The 20,938-nt window shown below is 42.4% G+C and overlaps 2 protein-coding genes across 2 annotated transcripts; both read right to left on the bottom strand.

Moving 5' to 3' along the window:
- Window positions 1–340: 340 nt before the first annotated feature.
- LOC113017668 (zinc finger protein with KRAB and SCAN domains 8-like) lies at window positions 341–4,614 on the bottom strand. The gene is made up of 3 exons (XM_026160798.1): window positions 4,380–4,614; window positions 3,004–3,067; window positions 341–1,142 (listed from the first exon to the last, which is right to left on the bottom strand). Exons 2-3 carry the CDS (start codon window positions 3,019–3,021, stop codon window positions 561–563), a joined length of 600 nt encoding a protein of 199 aa, XP_026016583.1. The 5' UTR covers window positions 3,022–3,067; window positions 4,380–4,614; the 3' UTR covers window positions 341–560.
- Window positions 4,615–12,506: 7,892 nt separating this feature from the next.
- On the bottom strand, window positions 12,507–20,178 carry LOC113017667 (NACHT, LRR and PYD domains-containing protein 1b allele 5-like). Its single transcript, XM_026160797.1, has 10 exons — window positions 20,159–20,178; window positions 19,928–19,968; window positions 19,681–19,749; window positions 19,497–19,576; window positions 18,674–18,729; window positions 18,327–18,541; window positions 14,323–14,576; window positions 13,766–13,885; window positions 13,527–13,668; window positions 12,507–13,383 (listed from the first exon to the last, which is right to left on the bottom strand). Coding segments are annotated over exons 2-10 (1,257 nt in total). The 5' UTR covers window positions 19,929–19,968; window positions 20,159–20,178; the 3' UTR covers window positions 12,507–13,063.
- Between the last annotated feature and the right edge of the window lie 760 nt (window positions 20,179–20,938).

Genomic DNA, 20,938 nt, shown 5'->3' with positions numbered 1-20,938 from the left:
TCAACACTCTGACATCATTCCACACCCTAAAAGGACCTTTTTTTTTTTTTTACCAGGGAACAGTACAGAACCACGTTTCAGAGAAAGTCGACTAGGGTGTCCACTCTAAGATTCTGCTAAGATTAATCACGTCTGCAGCATCTGGAAAGAGTTATGAGAGAGCAAAACACATTGCAATGCTGTAATTATTTCTTTTTTTGTTGATTTTACCCATTATTTGAGGTCACTGAAGTTTGATGTTAATAGTTTGGAAATCTAGCTTTTGTATTCTGTTCGAGCAACTGGTTTAAATTCTTTGAACAAACCAGATTTGGTTAAATACACCCTCTCTAAGCGCTGAAACATTTCTGTCAATGGCTTTTATTTGAAAATGAAATTAGAATTAGAACATTTTAATATGCTTGGATAAGACTTTAATAGTTTTGTGAAATATTTTAACAAACATTTGTGGAAATGCTCATTTGGGTTCGGGGGATGCGTCTACATGTATTCTTGTGACGTTTGAAAGTGGATGAGTGCCTGAAACGCCTCCTACACTTTTGACAGATGTACGGTTTCTCTCAAGTGTGGATTCGCTGAAGACGCTTCAGATGTGATGACTGACTGAATCCCTTGTTGCACTCATCACAATAGTACGGCTTCTCTCCTGTGTGGATACGCTTATGCCTCTTCAGATGTGATGACACACTGAAACCCTTCCCACACTGATCACAGGAGTGGGGCTTGTCTTCAGTGTGGTTATGCTGATGTACCTTCAGACTATATAGATGACTGAAGCTCTTTCCACATTCATTGCAGGCATAGGGCTTTTCTCCCGTGTGGATACGCTGATGGACCGTCAGACTTGATGACTGACTGAAGCTTTTTCCACACTCATTGCAGGCATAGGGCTGTTCCCCAGTGTGGATACGCTGATGAATTTTCAGGTCTGATGATTGACTGAAGCGCTTGTCACACTCATTGCAGGAGTAGGGTTTTTCCGTAGTGTGGATACGCTGGTGACGCTTCAAATGTGATAAACTCCTGAATCTTTTCCCACACTGGTCAAAGAGGCAGACTTTGCCTCCATGTTGGCTGGGAAGATCAAGCTGTTCTTCATAAAAATCTACCCCAACCTCCTCATGAAGTCTGTCTGGGTTGTTCTGGTTTTAAAGAGAAAGAAGAAAGAGATGTCAGGGTTCCTGGGTCGGTGACCCAGTGTTTTCAGTTTTGTTCATGTTCAGTTTATTTTGCCACTTCAATGTTCTCACTTCCTGCTTTTCCTGTGTCAGCTCGTCTCGTGTCATTAGCCAGATTATGTTCAGCTGTGTACTCACCGGTCTCTCATAATCATTCTCATCAGTCTGTGTATTTAAGCCCTCTGTTTCTACTCGTTCACTGTCGTGTCATTGATGTTGATGTGATGTTGTCCTGCCCGTGTGTTCCCTCAGTTCAGTCAGCCATTCAGTTGTCCAGCCAGTCAGTGTCCGTTCACCCTCTGTTCATCCACTCCTTATAATAAACCCTCACCAGTCTTCACCTACCTGCGAGTCCTGCGTTTGGGTTCCTTCTTCCTCGCCTCCACACAACGCCTGACAAGTGACAACAATCTAAAACATTGTCACGTCTGCTGAGGCAGACGGTGTGGAGATGAGAAAGTGTGGACACAAATGCAGGAAACGGAGATGGAGTGAGAAGATAAAATAAAATCAAACTTTTATTTTGGGCTGCACAAAACACTACAAAACAAAGGGCAAAGGGAGATTGAGATAAACTAGCAAAACCCTAAATTGGGGAATGCTTTGGTAGACATAATTAGTGTATGAATTCTAGAGTAACGGCTGATAAAGAAAATGTTTTCGGCTTTAACTCTAATGTTTTCCTCCTTGGCAAATTTTATTCAAGTCTATTACTCTCTATCACACATGAGTACACTAGCATGTGTTCTTCTAGTGTCAGCAGGTTATAACATAACAAAAGTAATGGTTGGACTGCAAACAAAAGCCAGAAATGTAAAGTCAAAGAAAACAGAGCATGTCACAAAGCCTCAAATACGGATGTCAGCATATGTAGACGTAATCTCTGTGAGCTCAGCAGCCATTTTGGAACAAGTTCAGGCAGTTATTTCACAGCTTTGACTTAAATAAGTGGTGAGAGAGACATAATTACATTTAGATGATGACTAGGACATAAAAACTGCTTGTATTAAATCATTAAATCTGATTGAAATCAGTTAAACCTTGTGAGATTATTCTGTTATTATATGTTACCTTATATATGTAATCAAAATAGTTGAATTATGTTAACTGCTGTAGATCATATTATACCCTTTAATATAGAGTGTGTGATCAGTATGTAGTTTTAGTTTGCATTATACTTCTGACTTAAAAGAGTGTGAAAATCATTCGATCTATTTGTTTGACCTGTATTGCTCAACACTGTTGAATGTATTACATTGTTTCTTGACATGTTTTACTGCTGAATCATATGAAGAAGGTTGTAAGCAGAAGACTTGGTGTCTGGGGAGAGGAGATAAAACCACATTCCTTACCCCCCTTCCTACTTCACACAGAAAGACAGGGAGCCGAGGTCATAACTTAGGCGCCGTGAGTGAAAGAATGTGAATGTTTGGGCTTTTACGACAAGGAGGGGGGCTGTTACTAGCTATAAAAGTCTGTGAAAGTTGCTACCACTTTGAGACATGCTGCTGACCCTCTGCAGGCATCTCTCCCATCATGATGGTTCTAATGCTCATAAGTATTGAATTGTATGGAAATAAATGATTGTTGATTGAGCATTTATACACCGAGTATTGTCCTTCCTTCAGCCCAAAGATTCAAAGAATTGGGAGATTTCATCAACCTTATGAATTCCAAAACAAAGACTATATTAATCTAAATGTTTTAGTTTGCTATGTATGCTTGTTTTCCCCTGCCAGCCAATAAAGCTGTGATTTTGAGTTCATCCCTCGAGTCTGAGTGCCTGCATTTTGGGTCCAGCTCCTGCCTAGTTAAAGGGACTTACCTTTGCCAGTGTCAGCATTTGCTGCTGGTTCTCATCGTCCACAAACTCTCCATCGGTGAATCTGCTGTGACAAACATAAAGATAACAAGTTAGAGTAAATGATTCAATTACTGCCATAAAAAACACCGATGTTAAGGCTTATCACTCAGGTACAAGAAATATTTGTAAGAAGAAATATTTGTGAGTAGCAACAAGAAACATAATCCAGATAGATACTTCAAATTTACAGACATTTCATCTTAAGGCTGTGCAGTTTTTACAGAAAAACTGGATGTGAAATATTAATTCAATTTAAATTAAAGTAAGGAGAAGTGCAAAACACTCTGAATGTCCTTTGATTTACTTAATTACTATGCACTTAATGCATACATATTATTAAAATTTGGGGTATAATGGTTGTATTGATGTATATCAAGTTGAAATGCTCCCAAAAATGGCACCACAGCATGTAAAAATATAATATAAGCTCTGGCGGACTTGATTCTATGGTAGGTCTTAAAGGGTTAAGACATCACATATTTTCAAAAGCGCTCCAATGTTTTCGGAGACGTCTGTTACCCACCAGCTCAATAGCTGACGTCGTTCAAGGCACACTAGCGCCGTTGAGAACACCGGACTCCGGCAAATTGTTTTCAAACCCACCGCCGTCTTTCGCTACTCAGGTTAAACATGATATATAAGTCACTTAGATAACTTAAAAATTATTTTGTTTGGCTTTTTTTTAGTATTTTATTTGTTCCTGAGTAAATCTGTTTGGCTGAGATTAAAGTTTTTACACAGCAGAATAAACGTCAAGCAGACAACTGATTATCAGAAGTGTGAGATGCTCGAGAATATACTCCGATGTATTTTAGATAGCAAGGAGCAGACGGCTGAGTTTATTAAACTGTCTTTATTTTTACCTAGCGCACACCTTAAACATTTAAAGCTGTAAACTAATGATGGTTATATAAGAGCAGATGCTGCTGGTGCAATAAGCTGTACGTTTTACGTCCAATGGATGATGATCTGATTAGTCGACTAATCAAAAAAATAATCGATGACTAGTCAACTATCAAAATAATCGTTTTCGGCAGCCCTAACTGACATCTTGGATCAGTGTATTTTTCTTCATATTCATTTGCTCCTGTTTCATTTTTAGCCTTGTACTAGCCACCTCGCTTCGCTTAAAGTGCTCCACTAGCTGCACCTAGTGCTCTGATGGTGGTTTCTTTGAGAGCAGTATTGACTATGAGCTGGAGTGTGTGTCCAGCACAGCGGATAGAGGCCCATCCATGTTTTTCTTCAAGCAGTCGCATTGCTGCCACCATATTGGAACCACTGTCATGTACTACTGCTTTTATTTTGGCAGGCAAGATGTCAAACTTTGTTAGCACCTCTTCCATCCATGTCACTATATTGGCACCAGTATGCCTCTCCTCAAGAGGCATGGTGTAAAGGATGAAGCTCTTCATCTTCCAATCTTCACTCAGGAAATGGCAAGACACACCAAGGTAGGCCTCTGCATGGCTGGTCCAGATATCAGCAGTCAGGGTGAAAAAACCTTTGACACCACCAAGGGTCTGCTTTACCTAAAGATATGAGATGATTTGGAACAATAGTAAGCATTAGGGAAATATATTACAGTATATTTTTTCATTATTAATAATGCTTGTCAGTTTATGCATCAAGATTTAAATTTACCAATTGAATAATTCAGTTACATCAAATACAGTTACGCATGTTAAACAATAAACATTCAACATATCATTAAAAAAAAAACAACAACAACAACTTTCCTGTACTGTACATGCTTTCAAGGATAAAAGATCTGATGTCTCAACAGGACCTGGAAAAACTAGTCCATGCATTCATCTTTAGTAGGCTTGATTACTGTAACAGCATCTTTACAGGTCTACCGAAAAAATCAGTCAGACAACTACAGCTCATTCAGAACTCTGCTGCTCGAGTCCTCACTAAGACCAAAAAAGTGGACCACATCAGTCCAGCTCTGAGGTCTTTACACTGGCTGCCTGTCCGTCAGAGGATAGACTTTAAAGTTCTGATGCTGGTCTATAAAGCTCAGAATGGTTTAGGACCAAAATACATCAGTGACCTCCTGACCCAGTATGAACCTTCCAGATCCCTCAGGTCACCTGGATCCGGTCTTTTATCAGTTCCCAGAGTCAGAACCAGACACGGAGAAGCTGCATTCAGCTTTTATGCTCCTTATATCTGGAACAAACTCCCAGAAAGCCTCAGATCAGCTGAAACACTCAGTTTATTTAAATCCAGGTTGAAGACTCACCTGTTCTCAGCTGCATTTGAATAAAGCACCAAATCCACACTTTTAAGCTTAAATTTCAAAACTTACATTTAACTACTGATTTTATCTACTGTTCTGATTTTATCTGTTTTGATTTTATATACTGTTTTGTTTGTTTGTTTGTTTGTTAATTAGTTAGTTAGTTTATTTGCTTGTTTTAATATATTTTAAATCATGCTTTTTATTTGTTTTTGTTTCTAATGTCTCTGTAAAGCACTTTGAATCACCTTGTTGTTGAATTGTGCTATACAAATAAACTTGCCTTGCCATGCCTTGCCTTTAACCAAGATGAATTTATTGGTTGCTCAGTCAGCCAGCTCTTAATATTATTTCATCATGAAATGTATTAAATTCTAATACAAATGGCTATTTTGTGTTTGTGGTGTGAGAGAGTGGAGAGAAAGAGAGACCAACCTTCTTAAAGGTAGCATCATATTTCTTTTCCATCAATTTGGTGAAGTGGGATCGGCCTGGTAGGTAGTTACCATGGTAATCTGGGTTGAACTGCTTGATCATCTCTTTGAAACCTTGATCATCAACCATAGACAGGAGTCTCATGTCCGTCACCAACATGTTCAAGATTGATTCAGTCAGGACATCTGCTTGCCGAGGTTTACATGTTGTTGGCTTGGTGACAAACTCGTCCATTAAAGACGAACATATTTTTTTAGCAGTCCTGTAACGTAACGTTTACAGCTATCAATATAAGTAATAATAAGTAGTGTGTACACCTGTGAGCATGGACGCGCTTGTTTTTTTAAAAGGTTCCTTCATATAATGATCTGCTACAGGGTGTGGGGGGGCCACAGTCCCATCCCCCAGGGCATGAAGCAGGTATGGAGGAGATCAAAACTCCAGACATCCAGAGGCCCCCAGAACACAAGAGACCAAGGAAGACCAACAGAGGGGCAGCCGCGCCACTGTCCCAGTAAGAGCTGAGGAGAGTCCCAGATGAGGGCTCACTCAGCAGCCGCGGAGCAGAAGCGAGGGGGAGTTGCAGTGACGCGCCCGTGAGCTCCGCCAGCAGCCAGCTGTGCCTGAGTGACCGAGCCCCAGGCCGAGAGGCCGGGGGCACCCCACCTCCGAAGTGGCCCGAGCGAGCCCCAGAGATGTCCCCAGAGATACCCAACCTGACATATAGACACAGACATACAGGCACACACAGATACAAACATCCATTCCCACCCTTATGCTCTCATATGCACTTGCTCCACACTCAACCAACGTGGAGACAGACATAAAGAGATGCTGTACACACGATCACACTCCCCAAGCGTACTCTACGAACCGGGTCTAGGTACCCTTTTCCCTGCGGTGGGGAGAGGCAAACCACCCCGACTCCGCAGCAGCAGGGAGGCCCCACACCCCAGACCGCAGTTGGACGGCCAACTCCTCCTCCTAGCCCCCCCTTGCTCCAGCGGGCCGCAGAGAACGGGGGTGAGAGAAGACTCCAAACCTCCCTCCACCCGCTCATTGTAGTGTTGATGCATGTGTGTTCTAAGGTGCATTTAAAACCCAGGAGGGCATGGAGCTACCTGCCAGAGAGCAGCAGGTAAGCGCATAGTCCCTCCTGCTAGCCCTCCATGTCTACTCCCACCCACTCCATGACATGCTAGTCAGTCACAGGAGCACGTTCAGTGAGAGACTGAGATTACCGAAAAGCACCACTGAACGACACAGGAAATCATTCCTGCCTGTGGCCATCTCCCTGTACAACGCATCCACTTAACACACCGTTTGCTGCTACAGCTACACATGTTTCTTTTCCAACTATTTATTTATGAGTGACTTATGTATGTATGTATGTATATATATATATGTATATATTGTACTATTCTTAGTTAGTGTATTGTCTGTCTTGTCTTAATGTTGGTTTAAAATGGAGCACTGTAACAAAAAATAATTTCCCCCAGGGATCAATAAAGTATTCTGATTCTGATTTAAAATTGAGAGGTGGGCAACGACGCCAGGGGTGAGGTGTACACCCTGATGGTAATTTGGATTCCGTGTGTCGTGCCCACCCCCAAGATCCTATATGTATGTGTAATGAGAGTGTGAGTAATGTGAATGTCTAAGCTGTGGGATAAAATTGAGGCAGAGGCAGCCAGAAGGGGACGGGGGGGGAGGGGGGGGGGGGGGTAGCCTCCTCTGCACCCTGGTGACATACCCCTACTCCAAGGCCCTGCATGGGTGGGTGGTTGTGGTGGAGCGGGAAGAGGGAGGCAGCTGGAGATGGGGAGGGAAGGAAGGGAGGGGCAAGTGATCCCTCCCTGGGGCCAGCTCCCCCACTGACCCCAGTAGGCACCCCCATACTCCGCGACCCGCCAGGGAAAGGGGGACCAGGCCTATCCAGACCGGGTCCCAGTGCAGCAGCGCCCCACAGAGCCCAGGACAGTCCACCCAACCCCACCACAGAGAAAACTGCACCCACCCCACCATCCACTCATCTTCCAGACTACATAAGACAATAGACGCCCAGGCTGAGATCTTCCTCCACCTCTCCTGTATCTCCCCCTCCTGCAGAGAGAGTTCCTGAAGAGCGGAAAGCTCCTGTGAGATGTGACAATCTCCCCCACCAGTTGAAGAGCCCCCCAGGTGGCTCGACGCACCGGCGGCACCCTGCGCCAGGGCTGGGCCCCCATGCACCCACCCACCCACAACCCCGGCAACACACCAACCAGGACCCAAGCTCCCGAGGCCCGGCCAGGGCCCCAGCCCAGAGACGGAGCGCCCCCAGAACCTCACGCCCATCCCGGACCCACCCAGGGGCAGCCAGGCTACCAGGTCAGTAACCCACGTCCGTCAGCACAGACCCTCCCCTAGCCCCGCTGCACGCAGCCACGAGGAAACAGAGCCCCTAACCGGACATGACTGCTACCCCAGATTGAGCCCCCCAAGGAAGATGCCCCTGGTGAACCCCCCGACGCCCTATCCCTGTCCCTACCCCTGTCCCTACCCCCACACCAATCACAGTGAAGGCGGGACCAAACTATGACCCCCCACCCCCACTAGGTGATGGAGCTGATCAAAGGAGCCCAGAGCAATTGATCTGGTGTGGTGGCAGAGGCTGTATCAAGACTAATGTAATCTAATAGATAATTTCTATATTGGTTAGAATTAAGATTATTTTTTATTTTTCCAGTTCATGAGGACAGTTTTCTTGGCTATGCATAGGGCAGGGAGAACCATATGGGCTATATTTTTATCTGAAGTGACTTTATCTAAGCTGCCCAACAAAAACACTAAGGGGGAGGTTGGAATGTTACATTTCAGACACTTTGATAAGTCTTCACATATCTCGCGCCAAAACTTCTGAACTGGTGGACAGAACCAAAGAGCGTGGATATAATTGTCCGGTGAATTGGTTTGGCAGTGTGAGCAGTTGTTGGTAGACGTAAAGCCCATCTTGAACATCCGATGACCTGTATAGTGCACTCTATGTAATATTTTGTATTGAATTATTTGAAGACTGGGATTTCTGATTAGATGAAAGGTTTTTAAGCAAGTCTGAGACCAGAAGTTTTGGTCTAAGTTAACTGATAAATCCGCTTCCCATTTTGCAATAGGAAGTGATGTTGATTCATCTGTTTTAGAAAGCATTCTGTATATTTTGGATAGTAATTTGGGGGTTTTAAGAGTAAGAAATTGAACCACACTTGGTGGTGTTTGTAGTTCAACTTGACCCGGTTTAAATTTCTTTTTTACTATGGATTTAATTTGTTGATATTCTAAAAATCTTTTCTTGTTGATCCCATATTGTGTAACTAGTCCGTCAAATGAAATAAATTCTGTTCCTTCTAGTATATGTTCTAAATATTTGATTCCTTTACCACTCCAATCTGAAAAGTTTATCATATTATTGTTTTGTAATATGTCAGGGTTGTTCCAGATAGGTGTACGTTTGCATGGGATTAATGAAGACGCCGTCAATTTTAGAAACTCCCACCATGCTGTCAGAGAAGAGCTGATGTCGATGCTTTTAAAGCATTCATGTCGTTGGATGTTTGAGCTGATAAATGTTAGGACTGAGATCTCTAGATTATTGCAAAGTGCTTGTTCTACACGACGTGCTTCCTTTTCAGATGCTCATGCATCGCCGTCATACTGTCATGGAAGGCACGTTCCATTTTGCAGATTTTTCATTGGACCTTCTTTTCTTTTGTTTTGTCAAAATGCTCCCAGACTTTTGAGTTCCGTTGCCGAGTAGCCATGATAACGGAGACAGCTTCTGTACACCGTTATAAGCGTGCCACAAAACCAACCAATCACAGACTTGGATGCAAAAATTCTGATTGGCTGTTTTGGTCTCCAATCAGCTTGCTAGCTACTGTAGCTAAGCCCAGGCAAATATCCCAGAATGCATTTCATCCACAACTCAAATTGAGGCAGTGGTGGAGGAACGCAGAGTTTGAAATATACATATTTCTTTCTGGGTCACAAAAAAAAAAGATATTTTCAGGATAGATTGTTGCTGTTAGGACATCACATATTTGCAAAAGTGCTCTAACATTTTCAAAGATGCCTGTTACCCACCAGCTGACCTCACAGCTGGACTGGCCATCAGACATACTGGGCATTTGACACAAAGCTGGAGTCATTCTGTCTTTGCTGCACAGCTGCCTCTTTTCTCCTCCTCTCCCCCTTCCTCTCCTGTTGCCACTTCAATCATGAAACTGATCAATGATCAGCTGATCGGCTTTTCTTTCGCAAGTCCTGTCGGTCTTATTTGTTTATCACCCACTTTGAGCCAAAAAGAGAAAACAAGCAGATGTCACGATGAACAACAGCAGCGTTTAAGCTTGATCAGCTGTTGTTAGAATTTATTTAATATTAATTTCTAGTATCAGCTGATGTTTGTTGGAGCCACAGCTGTAAAAGCTGCTGGTCATGATATCGGGTTGGATATGTGGTGAGAGGGAAACATGAAGATGAAACCAGGAGATGTCCTTAAGTGGTCATCTGGTGTAAACTGTATAGAAATCATACATATATACAAACGAGACAGTGTACATCACTGTCACAACAGTGTTTGTGAAGCAGTATGTTTAAGATACATTGACAGTCTCATGACGACATGATTCAGATATAAGACTAGGGATGGGTATCGAAAACCGGTTCTTGTTGAGAACCGGTTCCCACTGTTTCAATTCCTTGGAATCGTTTGCCATTTTTGCAAACGATTCCCTTATCGATTCCAGTCACCCCGAATGAGGTCACCACGTTGCGGAGCGTCATTTACCTGGCAGGAAACACGGCGCCTAAGCGGCTCAAACGCTCAAAAGTTTGATTATACTTTATGAGAACCGATGACAACAGGGGAACTTGCAAAGTCGATATTTCATTTAAGGGAGGAAACACTACGAATATGCAAAAGCATTTGCTCACAAAACACGCGATGACACGTGTTTTTAATTCCGCTCCGGACTCGTGACTCTCAACCCAGCAGCAGCGCTAACGTTTGCACGTCCTCTCCCGTTAATGCGCCAGGTAAATAATCAACCAACAGTGCATATTATGTTACCGCAATCTGCCTTATTACAAGACCTGCCATTACTGTACATGTAGGTGACCATGATGAGAGAGACAGACTGGCTGGCGCTCGCTGGCAGTTCTCGCTGCAGTCTACTGGTAGCGTCTCCTTTCAGGCCAGGATAGACGAATGTCACCGAGCAGTGTCTAAGTTTGTGGTCAAAGGCTTGCACCCATTTGCCACAGCAGATGCCCCCGATTTTTGGTAAGTGAATGTGTTTAATTATAGGCAGGGACATTACTGGATATTCTTGTGTAATTGCTACAGAACAATTTATGTTATACTTTGTTATTGCTACAGAAGAATATTTATTTTATTATTTTACATTTACAATTTTTTTTCCTGGGTACCCTGTGACACCCCATTGAAGAGCCGTAGGCTGGATCTCTTAAGATCTCACTGTTGGGTTTGTAAGGCCATGTTACTCCTAAATTTCTACCTTGTTCAAAGAGAAGATATAAAACAAAGTTCTAAGCTAATCAACCTTAGTGTTCTCCTTTTTAAAAAAAAAAAAAAAAAAGAATCGATAAGAGAATCGATAAGAGAATCGATAAGAGAATCGATAAAGAATCGAATCGTTAAACAGAATCGAAAATGGAATCGGAATCGTTAAAATCTTATCAATACCCATCCCTATATAAGACGCAAATCAAGTCAATCAGACGAATGTAACATTTATGTTAAATACTTTTGAATTTCACCCAAAACACCCTTTTTTTAAATTAAATATGTCATTTTGCATCTCACTCTCCTACCTGTGTGATCTGAGTCTGTGTGCGTTCGTGTGTGTGCGCGCTGCGTGGTGACGTAGGCGCGTGCATGTGTGCCCCGGTCACAGCTCCTTTCAGCATGGCCGGAGGTAAGTCACTGCCACATTGCTCAGTTTGTTCAGACCCCAAGCTGCAATGTGAATACAGCCGAACCGCCGCATTTTTGTTTGTCGTTAAGAGACTCGTTCGGGATAAGTTTTGTGGAGGACAGAGTTTGCTAATATACGTTTTTAATTAGTTTTAGCTGAGAACGCAGCTGAAATGCTAGCATGCTAAGTTAGCCTGAACGCTAGAGGCTTGTGAGCGTATTCACTGCAGTTTTTTTAACAGCGTGCACTCTTTTTTCCTTCATCAGGAGAGGTGTACTGGCAGGCGCGTGACACACACAGAACAGACACTTATTTCTGTGTTGCAGGTATGGAGATGTTCTTATGTTTTGGAGATGCACTCTTTCATTTATTGTTTTTATAAGTACAGTGTTGTACTGCCTGTTGGATGGCGGTTATTAATATAATTGTACTGAAGTATAATGTTTGAACTATAAGCACCAGAATATTGGGTCCTGGTTATTGAATTGTATTTATCTGACTGTTTATTTGTTTTTGAATTATTTTGTTTATTGTTCTTATAAGTTGTTTTTAATGATTTTTCAGTGACATGTTATTTATTTTATGCTTTTTGTTTTTGAGAGCTTAAGTTAATGTTTTAAAACAATTTGTTGTATTTGATTCATTATATTATTGTGGTGTTAATGAAGCTGCAGGCACAGCTCCTTTCAGCATGGCCGGAGGAGAGGTGTACTGGCAGTCGCGTGACACACACAGATCAGACACATGTTTCTGTGTTGCACATGTGCAGTAAAGAGCCAAAGACCCAAGTGCTGTCTCCTGCCTCTTACTTTCACGCCAGAACACAACGCAATGACGGGTGTAACACATGAACGGGTTACACGAACAGGAAGCTCAAACTGTTTAAAAACACGAATTCAAACTCCAGCATAAGAAAGCAAACAGCAAAACTTTATTTATACAGGCAGAAACACAAAATGCTGCTCAGAGCAGAAGCTAGCACAGACGAGAACCTCAGTAATCAGATTGTAAACACTGATCATGTGATTCAACATGTTATTCCAGCATTAAAGGTAAAAACAGCTTCAGTTATATTGTTGGAAACAGACGCCGGTCACAGATAACTTGAGGTGTTGCTCTTCAACCTGTAGATGTGGTTCAGCATCTACAGGTTGGAGCTTCACATATTTCCTGGTTTGTGCACTAATAATGAGCAGCCCAGAGACTTACCGAGGTCCCAGACTCTGCTTCAGTCCATCCAATGTCCTGCTCAGCTTCTAGTCAGAGTCCAGGTTTTAATAAGAACTAAAGTCCAGTTTCCAACACACACATGAAGATCACAATAATGACACTGTCAGTGGTCTTTGAGATTTATTAGAAATCTGTCTTATCTTAAGTTCAGCTCTATGAAAAGGCATGGATCCTCCTCACGGAGAGCAGCGATCAGGAGTGAGGTGGCTATACTTCCTTTTCGTCGCACTGTGTCAATAACCTCTCGTGCTTTATCTGCTTTGCTCTGCTGTGATCTGACTGATTCCATCTCCTGCTCATTGATAATATGCTGCTCCAGGAGTTTATCCAGAAGTTTGTTTAAAACAGGTTCAGACACTCTGTCAATAAACTGTGAGCGAACTGTGAGCAGCCTCTCGTCTGCTGGGACTCCGGACTCATCTGGGACATTTCTCATTAAGGTTTCTGTTCTTGGTGCTGAAGGAACAAAGAAAGATAGACATTTAATAGCACTCTGAACTGAGGATGAAAAGAGAAGTATGATTTCAGTTGAAGTTTTATAAAATATAAAATAAAAAGTTTGTAGGGTAATTTCTGCTGGTATTTGGCAGGAATCTTACCTGGCAGGCAAACAGATGATTTCCAGATTTCATTCCCCTCTTGGTCTTTGACTATCAGACTCACAAACCCTGAATTTGTACTCAGGAAAACTTGAAATGTTGGATGATAATTTGGGCCAGACTTTGAGCGAAACTGTGTTTGCTAAACAACAACAGAAAGGTGCCATTTTCATGACGAGTGGGTTATCCAGGACTTTCATTTCATTTCAGCAGCATATAGTTTCTAACTGCTGACTCACCTTCGGCTGTATTATCCTGCTCTCAGGCTCACAGTGGACACTGTACCTTTGACCGAAGCTGAAAAGACAGTCAGCAGGGGTCTGGAGGTATTCAGCATCATCGTGTTGTTGGGCAGACACCTGCAGTGACAGGACAGTTTATTATGCTGGTAATGTTAATAAGTCTATTCACCTGTAGAGATCATTTAAACATATCAGGTGTAGAATATCATGTGTCAGTATGAATCAAAAACAATCATTCTTGAGATAGAATAGCTTTGCAGAGAAAAAAAGCTCCATGATTTTATTTTTATCAGTGAAGTGTCAGATCTGACATTATGGGTCACAAACATCAAATGTTCACAGCTTAGGGTCATTACTGGGAGTGAATAAAGAAGAGCAGTGATTGGTCAACAATGTGGGTAAGAAAAGCTAAATGGAGCCTGACTCTTTGTCTCAGGTAATCAGAGTGGAGTGACCAGTAAACCTGTACATAACTTTAGTTTATTATCAGAAAGCTGCTGAGAATCATTTGGATTCTGAGAGGACCACAGAGTGAAGATGATGAAACTATTTACCTCTGACAATGGGATATTTTCCTGGAGTAGAAACACATTGATTCTTGCAGGCTCTGAAGGTCGGAAGAACAGCAGAACTTGGCCATTTACTGTTATGTTCAGGAGCCGCTTAAAATCATCCCAGATGACGCCCCACCCAGAGAGGTGAGGAACCTTCACAACCACATGGGTGGCAGTGATCTCCAGCGGCTCCAAGATGCTCATCCCATCATCAGAGATGTGGGCAACAGACAGCAGGCCATCAACACACAGCGCTGTGAAAGGAAAGAGCTTTTCATTCTGAGAGTTCAGATTTACTTCTCACCTTATCTGAGGATTACATCTCCTGCAAACAAGTTCCCCTCCATCCTTTTTTGTTATAAATGTGAACAGCCCAAAACTTTTGCATTATTCATTACATAAAGCTCAGAACTAGGCATCAGTTATGTTACACGTTTGTGCAGTTATATATGTTCTTGGTTTGTAATTCATTTGAAAGCCTGATGCTTAACATTGTCCACCCCAGCTGTGAAACTCAGAAACCAGTCTTACTTGTTATCATCTATCGTCCACCTGGGCCTTACACAGAGTTTCTGTCTGATTTCTCAGACTTTATATCTAATTTAGTTCTGAGCTCAGATAAAATAATTATTGTGGGTGATTTTAACATCCATATAGATGCTAAAAATGACAGCCTCAACATGGCATTTAATCTGTTATTAGACTCAATTGGTTTCTCTCAAAATGTTAAAGAACCCACCCACCACTTTAATCACACTCTAGATCTTGTTTTAACATATGCATAGAAACTGAACATTTAACAGTGTTTCCTGAAAACCCTCTCCTGTCTGATCATTTCCTGATAACATTTACAATAATTGATTACACAGCGGTGGAGAGTAGACTTTGTCAAAGTAGATTTCTTTCTGAAAGTGCTGTAACTAAGTTTAAGAATATAATCCACCCACTGTTATCATCTCCAATGCCCTGTACCAACACAGAGCAGAGCAGCTATCTGAACGCTACCCCAACAGAGGTCGATTATCTTGTTAATAATTTCACCTCCTCACTATGTACGACTCTGGATACTGTAGCTCCTGTGAAAACGAAGGTCTCTAATCAGAAGTACCTGACTCTGTGGTATAATTCTCAAACACGTAGCCTAAAGCAGATGACTCGTAATCTGGGGAGGAAATGGCGTGTCACAAATTTAGAGGATCATCATTTAGCCTGGAGAAATAGTTTGCTGCTTTATAAGAAAGCCCTCCGCAAAGCCAGAACATCTTACTATTCATCACTGATTGAAGAAAATAAGAACAACCCCAGGTTTCTCTTCAGCACTGTAGCCAGGCTGACAAAAAGTCAGAGCTCTTTTGAGCCAACCATCCCTTTAACGTTAACTAATAATGACTTCATGAACTTCTTCACAAATAAAATTTTTATCATTAGAGAAAAAATTACCAATAATCATCCCACAGATGTAATATTATCTACAGCTACTCTTAGTACCATTGATGTTAAGTTAGATTCTTTTTCTCCAATTGATCTTTCTGAGTTAACTTCAATAATTACTTCCTCCAAACCATCAACGTGTCTTTTAGACCCCATTCCTACAAAACTGCTCAAAGAAGTCCTGCCATTAATTAATTCTTCGATCTTAAATATGATCAACCTATCTCTAATGATCGGCTATGTACCACAGGCCTTCAAGCTGGCTGTAGTTAAACCTTTACTCAAAAAGCCATCTCTAGACCCAGCAGTCTTAGCTAATTATAGGCCAATCTCCAACCTTCCTTTCATATCAAAAATCATTTTTAAGAGTAGTTGTCAAACAGCTAACAGATCATCTGCAGAGGAATGGTTTATTTGAAGAGTTTCAGTCAGGTTTCAGAGCTCATCACAGCACAGAAACAGCTTTAGTGAAGGTTACAAATGATCTTCTTATGGCCTCTGACAGTGGACTCATCTCTGTGCTTGTCCTGCTAGACCTCAGTGCAGCGTTCGGATACTGTTGACCATAATATCGCTATTAAGAGCGATTAAAGACATGCTGTAGGTATTACAGGTACTGGCGGTTGTAATCATTTTGTAGTTGAAAGAATCTCATCCTTAATATGAGTCAGAACTCTGTGTTTAGCATGTAAGATGTTAGGGTGAGTCACTACTTCTGTAACAATACTGAATGGTTCTGGCATTAGATGACACTCCCTAGGGAGTTTCTATTTGCTGATTATGGATAGCAAACAACGTATCTGTTTAAGTATAAAGAGCTTTTGTTAGGCAGACGTCTGCGCCTTTGGGGATTCTTCACAGGGTCATATCTTGACCTCTCTCTCTCTCACACACACACACACACACACACACACACACACACACACAGGCAAGGTACTCTTTGTGTGTATGTAGACGTCATATGTTAATGAACCTATGCATATTCATGTAACCCCAAGTGGTACGGGAGAACGGACGAGAGCAACTGGGATCAGACGAGAGAACGGCATCTGTCCGGTCTCTCCCGTGCACGAGTAACATGAAGAACTTTGCCTACTTGTGTCTTGCCTTGCAGTGTAATTATATTGTCTTCAACGTTCCAGCGGATAGGTACAAGCTACAAACCTATCAGTATCATTAGAAGACATAGCATACATTTTCACTGCTATGCAGATGACACCTAGCTCTATCTGTCCATGAAGCCAGATAACACACACGAATTAGTTAAACTGCAGGAATGTCTTAAAGACATAAAGACCTGGATGGCCGCTAACTTTCTGCTTCTTAATTCAGATAAAACTGAGGTTATTGTACTCGGCCCTGAAAAGCCTAGAAATATGGTATCTAACCAGATTCTTACTCTGGATGGCATTACCTTGGCCTCCAGTAACGCTGTGAGGAACCTTGGAGTCATTTTTGACCAGGACATGTCCTTCAATGCACATATTAAACAAATATGTAAGACTGCGTTCTTCCATTTGCGCAACATCTCTAAAATTAGAAATATCCTATCTCAGAGTGACGCTGAAAAACTAGTTCATTCATTTATTACTTCCAGGCTGGACTACTGTAATTCATTATTATCAGGATGTCCAAAAAACTCGCAGAAAAGCCTTCAACTAATCCAAAATGCTGCAGCAAGAGTCCTGACAGGGACTAGAAAGAGAGAGCATATTTCCCCTGTTTTGGCTTCCCTTCATTGGCTTCCTGTTAAATCCAGAATTGAATTCAAAATCCTGCTCCTCACGTACAAGGTCTTAAATAATCAGGCCCCATCTTATCTTAATGACCTTGTAGTATCATATCACCCTATTAGAGCACTTCGCTCTCGCTCTGCTGGCCTACTTGTTGTTCCTAGAGTATTTAAAAGTAGAATGGGAGGGAGAGCCTTCAGTTTTCAGGCCCCTCTTCTGTGGAACCAGCTTCCAGTTTGGATTCGGGAGACAGACACTATCTCTACTTTTAAGATTAGGCTTCAAACTTTCCTTTTTGCTAAAGCATATAGTTAGGGCTGGACCAGGTGACCCTGAATCCTCCCTTAGTTATGCTGCAATAGATGTAGGCTGCCGGGGGATTCCCATGATGCATTGAGTTTTTCCTTTCCAGTCACCTTTCTCACTCACTATGTATTAATAGACCTCTCTGCATTGAATCATATCTGTTATTAATCTCTGTCTCTCTTCCACAGCATGTCTTTATCCTGTCTTCCTTCTCTCACCCCAACTGGTCGCAGCAGATGGCCCGCCCCTCCCTGAGCCTGGTTCTGCCGGAGGTTTCTTCCTGTTAAAAGGGAGTTTTTCCTTCCCACTGTCGCCAAAGTGCTTGCTCATAGGGGGTCATATGATTGTTGGGTTTTTCTCTGTATCTATGAAGCGCCTTGAGGCGACTTATGTTGTGATTTGGCGCTATATAAATAAAATTGAATTGAATTGAATTATAAATAAACTGCATTGTGGTTATTTGTATGATAAAGAACAGTTCATATTAGCTGAGCACCACACAGTAACACAGATGTTTCACAGCACAGTGCTCACCCTCCTTTGTTTCACAGTGTGGCAGGTGGAGCTCCCAGACTGCATCCACAGAGCATGTGATGTTAAACAGCGGCCCTGCAGCTGTTTTTCCAGCTGATTGAAGGAGGCTCTCATCCCATTGGACAGTCCTGTACAACAGCTCTGCCTCCTGAGCCATAACAAACACTAGTCTGGTCAGAGTACACTGGAACACACCTGGACCAGCACACCTGAACCTGTAGGACACAGAAGGGCTGAAGCACTCCAACCAGCCTGTATGAGCTGAGGTCTGATCACCTCCAGCTGTATCACGCATCTTGTCACATCATTAAATACATGTTATCAACCTAATGTGAATTTAGAAGCACCTGTAGGAGATGTGTGTGGATTCAGTTTGTACTTGAGGGGTGAAGCTTGATGGAGCCTGGAATTCAGAGAGGAAATACATCAGCTGTTTAAAGCCGCAATAAACAAGTAAACGGAGAACAAACTATACAGAGTACACCCATCCATCCATCATCCATCCATTTTCTTCCGCTTTATCCGGGGCCGCATTGGCAGCAGCCTAAGCAAAGAGGCCCAGACCTCCCTCTCCCCAGCCACCTCCTCCAGCTTATCCGGGGGAACACCAAGGCGTTCCCAGGCCAGCCAAGAGATATAATCTCTCTAGCGTGTCCTGGGTCTGCCCCGGGGCCTCCTCCCGGTGGGACATGCCCAAACACCTCACCCATGATGCGCCCAGGGGGCATCCTTGTCAGATGCCCAAACCACCTCAGCTGGCTCCTTTCGATGTGGAGGAGCAGCGGCTCTACTCTGAGCCCCTCCCAGATGGCTAAACCTCTCACCCTATCTCTAAGGGAGAGGCCAGCCACCCTTCGGAGGAAGCTCATTTCTGCCGCTTGTATTCGCAACCTCGTTCTTTCAGTCATTACCCACAGCTCGTGGCCATATGTGAGGGTAGAAACATAGATGGACCACACAGCTAGTGGCGTGTGCCCCTAGGCACACAGAGTACACATCAGGTGTTATCTGTACACACTTTCAAAACTGCGAGTAACATACTGACAATGACACAGAATCTTAAACCTGACTGGTTGTCTGCCCTGTGCTTTAACACGCCTGACAAATTTCTGTGCTGAAGGCCTCTTTTTTGTATCACAAGACAATCAGATCCACATGCTTTTCTCTCACCTTAATGTGCTTTATGTCATCTTTAGACAAATATAGCTCTGTGTCTAATGAGTCTGGATTCAGTCTGACCTCAGAGTAACCTGATGAGAGACAAACATCGAATAATTAAGGATTTCCTGGAACTCTAACTGGTGCTGTTTACAATCATATTAGTTTTTTAGTGGTTTTCTGATCAAATACAAACTGTCTGTGAGGGATTTCTCTTTCTTCCTTAAGGACCCACCATCTTCTTCAGCTGCAGCCTTCTCACTCACTAAAAAGATTTTAAAAAGTATTAAAATATTTTGACCAAAACCAGTACCTAAAAACACATCCTTAAAAACCCCCATAATTTATAGATTTTTGCAGAATTAAATAAGCACAAACGAGCTTTCATGTGATATGCTGTTGATGAAATAGTGATGAATGTGACACAGCGTCTCAGTACTCACTGGTTTTGTCTATGGAAGATTTAAAAGTCTTGACATCAACCCTGCAGAGAGCAATGGTAAAACACAACTGATTAATGGTGTACTAAGCCTAGCCAGAGAAGAAGAAAACAGACTTTACCATGAAGATCCTCAGTGTGGATCAGTATAATATCAGCCTGATGTCTGCAGTTTAGTGTCAGCACAACTTTCACATCATATTCATCTCAGCACAACTAAAACATGCTGACTGACCTCAGAGTTTCAAGTCCACATCCTGGACTCTCCAGGAAACCACACAGATGCTTCACTCCTGAATCCTGCAGCTTGTTGTTGTAGCTCAGGTCCAGCTCTCTCAGATGGGAGGGGTTGGACTTCAGTGCTGCTGCCAGATAATCACAGCTGATCTCTGACAAGCCACAGCTCCTCAATCTGTATAAAGAATGAAAGATGTAAGTTTATTAGACAAAGTGTGAGCTTGAAACCATTCAGTGTTTCATCATCTGTTCAGAGCTGAAGAAGGTTCAGAATGTAGAAGTTTAGAAAATGGAAACTCCAAACAGCTGAAGCCAACAGGAAGCAGCTTCAAACAAACACAACAAGAGAAAAAACTCTGAATGTTTCATATTAAAGTCGTAAATTTCTCATAAAAACAGGACAAAGACTTGAAAAAGTCGTGTTTTTCCTTCCAGGAACCACAAGACTTCACTTTTAAAGGTGAAGTGTGAAAGAAATGGACATATTTGAAGTCCAACACCTTTTTCCAGACAAACTACAAGCTCATTTTCATTCCAACAAGTCATCTTCTGACCTGGACTAACAACACTGGTCTCTATGTGCAGCTGGCTGTGAGACCAGTGCTCAGGGAGCGTCTACAAAGTGCAACACTGAAAGAACATCACACTCTCATTTGCTTCCAGCACTTTCACACAAACATCTACTGTTATTATTGTCACCAAACTCTGTGGATCCTTTATTGCAAATTCAAATGGGATCAAATGGTCAGACAAAAGAGGGTTATGAGGAAATGTGATG

Source organism: Astatotilapia calliptera, unplaced genomic scaffold, assembly GCF_900246225.1.
Source record: "Astatotilapia calliptera unplaced genomic scaffold, fAstCal1.2 U_scaffold_18, whole genome shotgun sequence".
In the NCBI taxonomy this organism is placed as follows: Eukaryota; Metazoa; Chordata; class Actinopteri; order Cichliformes; family Cichlidae; genus Astatotilapia; species Astatotilapia calliptera.
The sequence above is the reverse complement of the archived record's forward strand: the minus strand, read 5'-3'. Positions and strand labels throughout refer to the sequence as shown.

Coding starts and splice junctions, on each gene's coding strand:
- LOC113017667 (XM_026160797.1), bottom strand. Junction 19,577..19,680: donor AGAGAAATCCCTCACAGACA/GTTTGTATTTGA, acceptor GTCTCTCATCAG/GTTACTCTGAGGTCAGACTG. Junction 14,577..18,326: donor ACACTGTGAAACAAAGGAGG/GTGAGCACTGTG, acceptor TTCCTTTCACAG/CGCTGTGTGTTGATGGCCTG.